Source organism: Xenopus tropicalis, chromosome 8 (genome assembly GCF_000004195.4).
Source record: "Xenopus tropicalis strain Nigerian chromosome 8, UCB_Xtro_10.0, whole genome shotgun sequence".
NCBI lineage: Eukaryota > Metazoa > Chordata > Amphibia > Anura > Pipidae > Xenopus > Xenopus tropicalis.
In genome coordinates, this window is record NC_030684.2 from 92,623,695 (window position 1) to 92,634,832 (window position 11,138).

Consider the following 11,138-nt stretch of genomic DNA (forward strand, 5'->3'; position numbering starts at 1 on the left):
TTGCTAAAGACTGTGTTGAACTCCCTCTCTGAAAAGTATGTGTATTTATCTTAAATATTGCACACGGGGGAGAAAATACATGTATTTCCCTCTCTAGCCTACCCACATATATTACATGCAAGCTGCACATCCATATATAAAACTGTAATTTACACAATGTCGCTGTTGAACTTGACTCAATAGACCAACTTAATTGTCAGAAAAATACACTTCTAATGACAGCATGTATGAAGCATTATTAAGGGAACAGCTAATTCAAAAACAGTTTGACAGTAACTGATATATATTTGATAAAGCATAATAATATTACTTGAGATATGCAGAGTGTAGATCACACTCACATTCTCTTATATGCATACTCTTTTACTAACTTGCTCCTACCTTTGCATTCAAATATTTTTACTCTTATATACACCTATAGTCTCTCAGTTTCATAAGTAGTCATATTCATATACTCATGTTCCCGATCAGGCACCTATATTAGCATTCTGACATCTTGTGAGTAATGGTACAGTAAGCAATTTCTATCACATTGTCACCCCACAATTTTCTTCTTACAGTTTATCAGTCTCTTAAGGGTTCAAACGAAGGTTTATTGGTACACGAGAGTCTTTTGGGCAACGAAAGTTTATTGGCACATTACATAGAGAAAGAGAATACTTACCTCTGGAACTACGCCGCATATTGAATCAGACATAGGAGATTGTTTGATTTTTACGCTTGGTGATTTTCTGTCCCTTAGAGTTGCACCGAAACACTTGAGCAACATTGTAGCAAACACTTATATCTCCCTGAAGAGAATTATAACTGTAGCGTTTTTGTTTCTTGCCAGCTTAAGAGTTGTTATAGTAGCTAACAACCTCTGTGATTAGCCCAACTAACAGAGATCTGGTTTTAACTTACCTTCTTACTTTTGTCTCAAGTTTTTAACAAAAAGGTTTTTAAGCGATGAAATAAAGATATAATAATTTTATTGTGGTATACAGGTGTGCCAGAAAAGTGTCCCGTGTGCCTTTCCCTCTTAGGAATTTTCTATGATCATGACGATTATCACACACTGCGCACCCTGAAACTATAGTGCAGGGCCAATTTGTTTTTGTTTGGAGGTCCTATCTAGTGTCAAGCAAAATCCCAGTGATATGCACTTGCTACTTGACAATACGTGGTGAAGATTATTCACTATTCCCTGGAACAACAAAAAGCCATTACCTTTAATATTTCACTTTTAAAGTCACAAATGCAGTCTACCTTTTGCACTTGCTTTTTTTTTTTTCTCCTCAAAATCAAAAATACAGATTTCACATACACCCAATTTCACCATAAAGCGTTTGTCTTACAGTCACACACATGCATATTTACATTGACACACATTCTTACTCACTGCTACTGACTCTAAAGCTGCCCATACACGGGCAGATCCGCTCGCTTAGCGATGTCGCCAAGCGAGCGGATCTTTACCCGATATCCCCACCTACGGGTGGGCGATATCGGGTAACATGTAGGCGAATTCGATCGTTTGGCCCTGGGGCCAAACGATCAAATTCTAACTGCAGCAATGGGGCAGTCGGTTTTGGGACCGCATCAACGCGCCGATGCGGTCCCCGATCCGACTGAATTTTCTAACCTGACCGATCGATATCTGACCAATTTCAGGCCAGATATCGGTCGGCCAGGCCCCTCGTTTCTGCCCCTACACGGGCTGATAAGCTGCCGAGTCGGTCCAAGGGACCGATATCTGCAGCTTCTATCGGCCCGTGTATGGGGGCCTTTACAGTCGCTACACATGCACTTAATCAATTGCAGTCCCTTAATCATTTACAATGACACTGTCAGATATTTGCACAAATACGCCTGCAAAACACTTCAGGTTTAATTTACAAAGCAAGTGCTAAATGCATGATTATTATTCAAGTCTTCATGTTTTTTGCAGAAAATACAGCATTTCCCTATATACATTTAGCGTTATTGTGGGTACTCTCTAGTAGTGCCCAAAACAGCTTGTGCTCAGTCCACTCATTTGTTGTAAATTCTTACCTGCTTTTTATTCACATTCACACTTCTTGTGTGCTATTAAGTTTGGTGTCAGTAATGATATAAGCATCCAGTTCCCTTGTTACAAATTGGTGCCTTTTTGGCTGGTTTAGGCTGATGATAATTCCTGTGTTCCATGGCTTCTATACAGGCAATATCATGCATTTTGTCAGAGCACGTTGAACAGGTCCATTGGGGTTTGTCACAAGCACCTTTGTGAATAGCATCACTAAAGGATATATATGTTATAAATGTTATAGTTCAAATAACCCTTAAAAAACCCAATTTATATAGTGCTGATGTTAAAACATTGTAGAACTTATTTCAAGTGAATTACCACAGTTGGAAGTTAATGGGAGATCATAAGTAAGTTTGTGGCTAGCAAGCTTGAGACAAGGGTGCATTAGGCATCACTGAAACTGCAACCTGAGCTAGAAACACCTTCATCTTTTCAGCATAATGTCAATAGACTAGTTAAGTGCCTCATTAAACCTTTGTTTTTTTCTGCTGGTTACTTTAGTGGAAATAGATGGCCACACAGACAATGTTTTTGCTTAATTATGCATAATAAAATAATATTACATAGATTTTTGATGATGGTTCCACAATTTTTTTTGCATTTATTAGGGGGCTTTTATTTGTATATGCGAATATTATATGCCCTTTATACAAACTGTTACAGTAATATTCTCTATTTATATGCCATTTTAGATGTTATACATAAAAGGTGGATTTTACTTTTTTACGGGCAGTGTGGGTATTCTTTACCATTTTTTCTACTGTTTAGGGAAAAATCTAGGGTTTAGATTCTGCACTTGTGCTTGATGGGATTTTGGACCACTTTTTTGAATATGTGAGCATCACCCCTTTTCTTCTTCCTTTTTTCTCTAGTTATCTGTAACTTATTGCTGATCTAAAAAAAAGCCTGCAGTGTCAATTAAGGCCTTAGCTTGGAGTTTTAGTCCAACAACAGTGACAGCTGTAGAAAGCTGCTATAAGGAACAAGTTTATATTCAATCTTCCTCACTATATATCCCTTAGTAGACTATTTATTATTTGTATTCTAGTCAGTGCAACAGGTGGTGTCCAACTTGTTGATCTCACAAATAGAACTCAGGTCAGAGGATTCTCCTGATATCCAACCCTACAGCCATGAAAGGCAGCTTGAGAAGTTTGTTGTGCCACTTGGTGAGGAACTCGAGTCTGTGCAGAAAACCTACCTACAGGTAAGACCTCTTTTTAGCAGAAATACATGACATCTGCAGTGATCTTTTAATTCTTAAAGGGGAAAGCATTTTATTTTACTTTTCATCTACACAGAGGTTAAAACCCAGTTGAAGTGCTTCTCCATTTGTGTTTTCATTTCCTCCAGTATTTTAATAATGAGCTGGTATCTGGAGTGACAGAGTAGAATCACCTAGCCCAGTGCAGTGCTCACCGATCTTGAATATTTCCTGTGCCAGACAATATCATGTCATATACGTAGGTTATGTATTTTAGTGTATTGATAAGTCTGTATAAGTATGTGTATGTATGTGCACCGGGATTCATTTGGAGGGGTTGAACTTTATCAACTTTGGTCTTTTTTCAACCCAACTTGCTTATGTAATTATGTCCTGTCATTGATTCAGTGTGGAAACAATATCTCTTGATACATCATAATTTTTTTTTTCATAACATTACCCTTATAGCAAGTCAATAAATGGGCCCTGGAGCAGTAAGGTGTGACTAATTTGGCCAAGTACCCTGCATTTATTTGCAGGAATAGGACTCCTTAGTGTTCAGCTGAAGTGAATAAACAGTTAGGGCTAATGACACACAAGGCTTTTTCAGTAGGATCTAACTCAGCTGTCAGAGAAGTGCCAAAAACTTCACTTAAGAAATTTCATTAAAATGAGAGATGACTGACACTACTAGTAACGGCACTTGGCTCAATGCTCAAGTGCGGATATTCAGCTGCTTCCAATTCAGTGAAGTAGTTGTGTAGTTTCAGTATATATCAGACTCCAGAGAAGATGCATTACAGCCACAAGCCTAACATTGTACACTGTAGAACCAAGGCAATTATAAGTATTTTTGAAATTTGGTTACATTTTGATATGCAGACTAGCATTGTATATTCCTTAGAAAAGTCTGTGAACTTGTGTATTGCCAACACCAGCCCTTTCTTTAAGGATGCAACAACTGTCACATTTGCACATTGTGCAATAAATATAAATTAGAAACAAAATCAAGAAAAGATTTTGTAAAGGACTTAAACAAAACTATATTTTTAAATAAGAAAACATGTAAAGAATGTAAATAAACTGTATATTTTATGTATATTTTACATTCACACCTCCAGTTATTACCACTTTTGTGCTACTTTTAAAGTTTAGGCATGTGTTTGTCATGTGTATCCATTGTTATTCCATCTCACATTAAATATTCTAGTTTGGCAGTAAAGATACCTGCCCTTAAGGAAATATGAGTTCTTTGTTTGTTGTAAATGTAGATTATATAGTAACAACTTGATATCCTTGCAGTGACTACACCTGTGGTTTGCTGATCAAGCAGGTCTAACTGTTAAGTATATATGTGTGTTTACTATGCCAAAAATAGGTGCAAGAAAATTATGCCAGAAAATTTATTTATAAACTTTTGCTTAGATTGTAATCCCTATGAAATGTGGTTTCTACTTCCTTCTCAGCTCTATGCATGTGTTCAGTCCTGGGCTTTATTTATATACTATATGTTTTGAAAGGACATTGTGCTCTTCAGAAAAAAAATGTCTGGGCAGTGAGAAAAAATGATTTTTTTTAAAAAAAATTTTTAAATTTTTTTTTTTTTTTAAAGTTCACCTATTTGTTTCCTCACTGTGCTTGCCATAATAGAACAGGTTTTACAGAAACCATTAGAACTTCTGTAAATACACCATGTGGTCCTACTGGCTTCTGTTTTTAATTAGAGTGAGTTAGGTGTGGGAAGGAGAGGAGCAGGGCAGCCACAAACCGTACTGGCCAGCGTATCAGCAAAAATGCACTAGGAAGAACTATAAAGGACAAGGGAACCCTAATTCTGGGGGGTGTTTATATGTTAGGCACCCACCAGTGAATTAAATGAATAATTTTATATTGTACATACATGCATCTAAGTCTGAGAGATGCACGCCTGGGAAAGGTAAGTACAATTTCCGGTGCTGCACTTCATTTTTGCCTAGATTGGTACATTTTTTAACTTAGTATGCTATATAATGTCCTTTTGTTAGCAACTTTTCAGTTACTCTGCATATTTTATTATTTTTCAAATAGTTTTTTAAAATTATTTGGAGACTTCTTCTGCCTCTTTACAGCTTTCAACTGGAGGTCACTGACCCCAGCAGCCAACAGAAACTATTGTCCTGTGAGGCTACAAAATGTGTTAGTAATGTGTTAGTAATTGTCTTTCTATTCAGGCCCTGGTGGAACCAATCTGATTTTCATTATAGGCTGAGTATCTTATAAAGAAGCTAACCTTAGATGTTTTCATAAACCTTTTAAAAGATCATTAGATGTGGTAATTTGTAACCCCTAGCGAACAGTCCGTTCCAAAACTCATATGATTTAATTACAAAATCATTCAAGATATAGAAATTTGCCTTCATGTATGTTTTTTGCTATATGAAGTAAATGAGATGATGTGGTCTTTTAGATAGTATTACCTGAAAATTGCTTTCTATAGAGTGTAGAGGCAACTATATCTCCCAAGGCAGTAACAGTGAGATCTTAAAAATGTAGTGTCACTATAACATTCTTTTGTGGATCACAAGTTAAACAATTATTGTGCAGGTATTCAAGAAAAGTGTCAAAAGCACAGGTCATCGAAATATCTACCATAGTAGAATATTGACTGCCTGTGTTGGTTTTGTGCTAAAGGTAAGTGTGCTCCCACCAGCTCATGCACTAATTGGCATAGTGAATATTAGTTAGATTTAAGCAAAAAACGTTTTAACGAATAAAAATAAGCGTTTTATTAATCCAGGTGATATGATATAGCATGTAGGCCAAATGAGGTATACATGAGTATAATGAGGAAACATCTGCTGTAACCCAGCTCTTGGTATTTTTCTGTGTAAACGATTTCATGATGTCTATAACATGACTACTATCCTTAATGAAACTTGGTAAAACTGAAGGGAGCCTATACCTGCCACTATAGGGTGCCTCAAGGCTGGCCTATTCTCTTTATGTACTTTGGGTAGATAAGGGAAATTGGCAGTCTGTGGAGTTTGTGGGATTACTCCTACTCTTGTCTGCATTATGGATCATTATACTGGGATCAGACTTTCTTTTTAGTAGGGACAAGTCATCCTTATGACATATCTTGGGAGGTATTCTATTATAATTTGATTATTTCTCTCTCTGCTTCATTCTGGAATAAATTAATAGTGAAAGTTCTAAGATGTGTGGAGTATTATTTATACTTGGGCTTTGGTTTAGTTTTCTGTGATTTTATAGATACTCTGTTTTCAGAGTCCCCACTTTCATTTTGTAGAGATTAACAGAGTACAGGCATCTTAAAAAGGCAAACAAGCTATTAGATGCTATTAGACAACATATGTTGTGAGTTGTGGGCGAGGGGAGTCATTATCCATAAGCCTGTTTCAGCAGATAATTCCTACCAAAATTTTTCACATCAACAACAGTTGAAATAAGTTCAACTTATCTATAGGAGAAAAAGAAAGTCTTTTTTTTTTTTTTTTTCCAAAAGAGAATTCAGAATTCAAAAGGGTTCTACTGGACCGATTTAATATAATTTTCTCCTTAGATTGCACATTTGGCTTTTAGCTCCTCATCTCCTGATATGTCTGATATATTTGTCTGATAAGTCTGTCTTGACCATTTATTTTTTTTAAATTGCTTGTCCGCATATTCCTTCAGTGCCCTATTCTCTCTTGTTGTCTGTAAAGAAAAAAGAGGAGGATGAACTGACAGCAGCACTTATATCTTTATCACTCCCACTAGAGTCAAACTCACCACCAAAAAAACTCACTTCTGTAGTTACCTAGATAGAACCATTATTAAATCTTGACCAATTATATTCTCTATTCTCCTCGGAATCCTTTTTATCACTTAAAAACCAATGTTTTTTTCATCTACAGTTTCAATTTCTAGCTTTTCTGCTCTCTTATATATCTCCACATTCAGATGTAGAACTTTGGACATTCTCAATTTCAGATTTTAAATCCAGGTACAGGTATGGGATTTGTTATATGTAAAAATATTATCCAGAGAGCTCCAAATTGCAGGAAGCCCATCTCACACATGTATTTTAATGAAATACTTCAAATTTGCATAAATAGTTTTCTTTTTTTCTCTATAGTAATAAAACAGTACATTGTATGTAATCCTAACCAAGGTATAATTAATCCTTCAAAAAAAAAGAAAATCCTCCAATCCTATTGGGTTTAATTCATGTTTAAATTCTTTTTAGCAGACTTAAGGTATGGAGATCCAAATTAAGGAAAGACCCCATATCTGAAAAACCTCATGTTCTGAGCATTCTGGATAACAGGTGTCATACCTGTATATGAACTCTTCCTCCCCTTTCTTTTATTAATTCCATTTAAAAGTGGAGCTAACACCTGATTCCAAGGGAACATAAAAAATGAATCCTCATTTAATGCATCAGTATAATTCTTTATGCGTTAACCCCAGGAACCATCTCCAAACGGGTATATTTCTCAAAGCTTGATTTCCTACCATGTGTACAGTTCCTTTACTGATAATCTGTCATATCTTTGAAAAAGATCCTTAGAGGTAATTAATTTAGTGGGGCTAACCTGTTTTAAACTCTGTCCAAAGTCTATTGCCATGTGCAGTACCAGACTTAATAAATGGAAAAAGCAAAAAGGTATTTAAAAGTTTTCAAGCTAATTTCAATGAAGCCTATTACCAAAATGGTCAGTACCAGAATCAAAAAGTGAAGTACAAAACTTCCAAAAAAGAATAAAGGAAAAATTAGCAATAAACAATATATTGAAGATAAGGAACTGCAGGCCCTAATCAAAAATTAACAGCGAGAAACACATGACTGGATAAAGTCAGTTCATAAAAGTGAGCATAATTCATCCAATAGATGATTAGCTAAACCTATTAACCAGTATTAATCATCAGTAAATTTCATTTAATTTAGCCCCATAAAGAGACAATACAATAGCAAATGTAGCTATGAGTTTATAATTCTTAATTATAATGTTATAAATATTAAGTGCCATATGTGCCTGTTAAAAAGGTAAACAACGCCATCTAGTGTTTGAACAAGCTAAGTAAGCACACTGCAATACAGAGGGGAAAAGCCCTTGAGAGTAGTGATGTGCGGATCAGGAAGTCTCAACCTGCACCAGACCCTTACCTGTATAATGTTGTTATTGTAGGACCCACACTCAACCCATACCCAAAAATTTCTACCGTGTGCTACTTCTGCATGTGCCTTCGGTTCTAGGACTGGGAAATTTAAGGACCAGAGGAAGAGTGAACTTCCCCAGCCTAACCCGCACCCAACCGTAACCCTCCTGACCTATAGGGTACACCCGCAGGCCAATCACATCACTACTTCATTAATCTTTGCATGCAAAATTTTCAGATAGATACCTTTTAAAGGAGAAGGAAAGGCAAAGTCACTTGGGGGTGCCAAAATGTTAGGCACCCCCAAGTGACTTGACACGCTTACCTTGTACCCCGGGCTGGTGCCCCTGTACAGAGAGAAAAGCACCTGCCCGGGGTACCTGCGATCGCTTCCTTCTTCCTGCTTTGCGAGCGCACGCATGCACAGTAGAGTGAAAAGCCGAACTTTATCAGAGAAGTCGGCTTTTTACTCTACTGCACATGTGCCTATGTGTAAGTCTTAGCGAAATGCAGGCGGAAGGAGGAAGTGCGTCGCTCCAGGTACCCCGGGCTGGTGCTGTTTTCTCCTAACAGGGGCACCAGCCCAGGGTACGAGGTAAGCGATTAAAGTCACTTGGGGGTGCTTAACATTTTAGCACCCCCAAGTGACTTAGCCTTTCCTTCTCCTTTAAGGCGCGCCTACCCCTAAATCCCATGAGCAGCAGCTCATCTCAGAATATGCTTATAGTTTAGGCCTACTTTTTATCAGTGTGGTTTCTGTGTTCCATAGTTCACTCTGCACTGTGTGCTGCACAGCATTTGCAGTACATGTGCTTTCTGAAACATTGAAGTGTGCACCTGATATGAGAAAAGCAGAGAAGCACGTTCCTTGTGTAGGTGGAGATGACTGACCTGATTGGACAGATTTGTTGTAGGAAGTGTGAATAGATGAAGCATTTATTTTGAAGCGCTCAGGTGTGGTATTGATATAACTCTTCAAGTATTATTATGAAAATGATGACAGTTCCCCTTTGAAGTAATTATTAAATCTTATATAATGTGCTATGTGCACAGCAGCCCTTTTGCATTTAAGGTGGCCATACACGTAGCAATTTCGATCTTTCGTGCGACCATCGGTCACATGACAGATCGTTCCCACCCTCCACTGACGTTCAGGGCCGAATCGTCAGATATGAGGTAGATACAATAGGATTTCTTCCTCCTTCTGCCGATTCAGCCCTGAACATAGATTTTGCTCGGGCGCCTTCAGTGGCGCCCGATCAAAATCTTTTAACCTGCCCGATCACCGAGTCGACGGATATCCGCAGCCTTTTGTGATATCGGTCGCCTCGTGGAGCCGCCATACACACACTGAATATCATATGAAACAAGGTTTCGTACAATATCATTGGTGTGTGTATGGCCAGCTTTTATCACTGAGATTTTACTGTGGATATCACCTCTGCAGCTTGATTAGACCTGAAAATAATTTTTCACCTGTGTGATCTTATCAAAGTTTTAGTACCACAATACTGAATATAAACTGCTCTTGCTTTGTACCATAAGAATTCCTTAGGGATGATGTGCACTGGAACTGCGTTAATGGGATATTATTAAATATGAAATTTAAATAATGTTGTGCTAATTCTTCCTTTTAGATTTATTATTTTTCATTAAAGAAAGGGTCCTTCTATAAGGAGAAATTCTTGCAGTCATCTGGTTGCTTATTACCCATATAGACTGACTTTGTAGCCTGGGGTTGCAACTGACCTTTGTACATCATCCCATGATATAAGGTTTCTTAAACTGCTGGGAATTCTGTTACCCTGTTGTATTATGTGATGAATTGCACCCAGCTTAACCAGTTGCAGCTGGGGGCTGTTGGTTATACCTAATATTATTTTTCCATGAGAGACAATTATATCAAACTTCAATTTTCAGACCTGGGAGGCAGATTTATCAAAATTCAAAATTTGTAGTTATTTGAATTTGAAAAAAGTTGAAAACTTGATAAACTCGATTGTGAATTTTTAAATATAAAATACTCAAAACTCAAAAACTATCTCTTAAATATACACGGAAAAAAATAACTCCACCATGACTTCTACATGAACTACATAACCAGCCTTTAGATGACAAGTAGTGATGAGCGAATTGGTAATTGGTAAAATGCAGTTAACGCACAACTTTTTTGACGTGTGCAACTTTTTTTTTTACGTCCTCTCAAAATTTCGTCAATAACGATATGCGGAATTTCCCTGCAAATTCGTGCCTGGCAAACAAATTTAGTCATCGCTAATGACAAACCTTTTTACTTAATAAATATCACAAATGTGATTTTTGGATACTAGAATAAAAATTCATATTTTTTGCCATGAAATGGCAGTTAAAAGTTACATTGAAATGTTTTATTCCTGCCCCTTTGAGGTTTGTTGGAGGGGAGCCAAGTAATATTGGTACACCCTTATACTGAGTGAAGGCTGTATATAGTCATATATTTTCATATAATTTTAACCAGTTTTACATAAAACCTCAAAAAAGCATTGCCAGAACGATAATTTTGTTGCTAATGAAAGGTCATTTTAACTGAAAGAATAGGGACTAAAAAGAGGCAGAGAGCCCAAAGTACCATGCTAGCTTTATAGCTTACAGTATATAGAAAATGTCAAGAATCAGCCTCCCGATCAGAATTCATGACTGCATTTCCTATGCATCAGAAGTGATGACTTCTAGCAGATTCCCAGCAGAACAACAAAGATTTAC

General features: G+C 37.0%; 1 protein-coding gene across 3 annotated transcripts in view; it reads left to right on the forward strand.

The window, feature by feature from the left end:
- The window catches only part of fancm (FA complementation group M), an 86,266-nt gene that overhangs the window by 2,306 nt on the left and 72,822 nt on the right, over positions 1–11,138 (forward strand). For all 3 annotated transcript variants that reach the window (XR_004219876.1, XM_012969053.3, XM_004917143.4), the window contains exon 4: positions 3,099–3,257. Coding sequence is in view for 2 of the 3 variants with exons in the window: in XM_012969053.3 (XP_012824507.2) it covers positions 3,099–3,257 (159 nt within the window). In the remaining variant the exon portion in view is untranslated. The remainder of the gene's footprint in view (positions 1–3,098; positions 3,258–11,138) is intronic.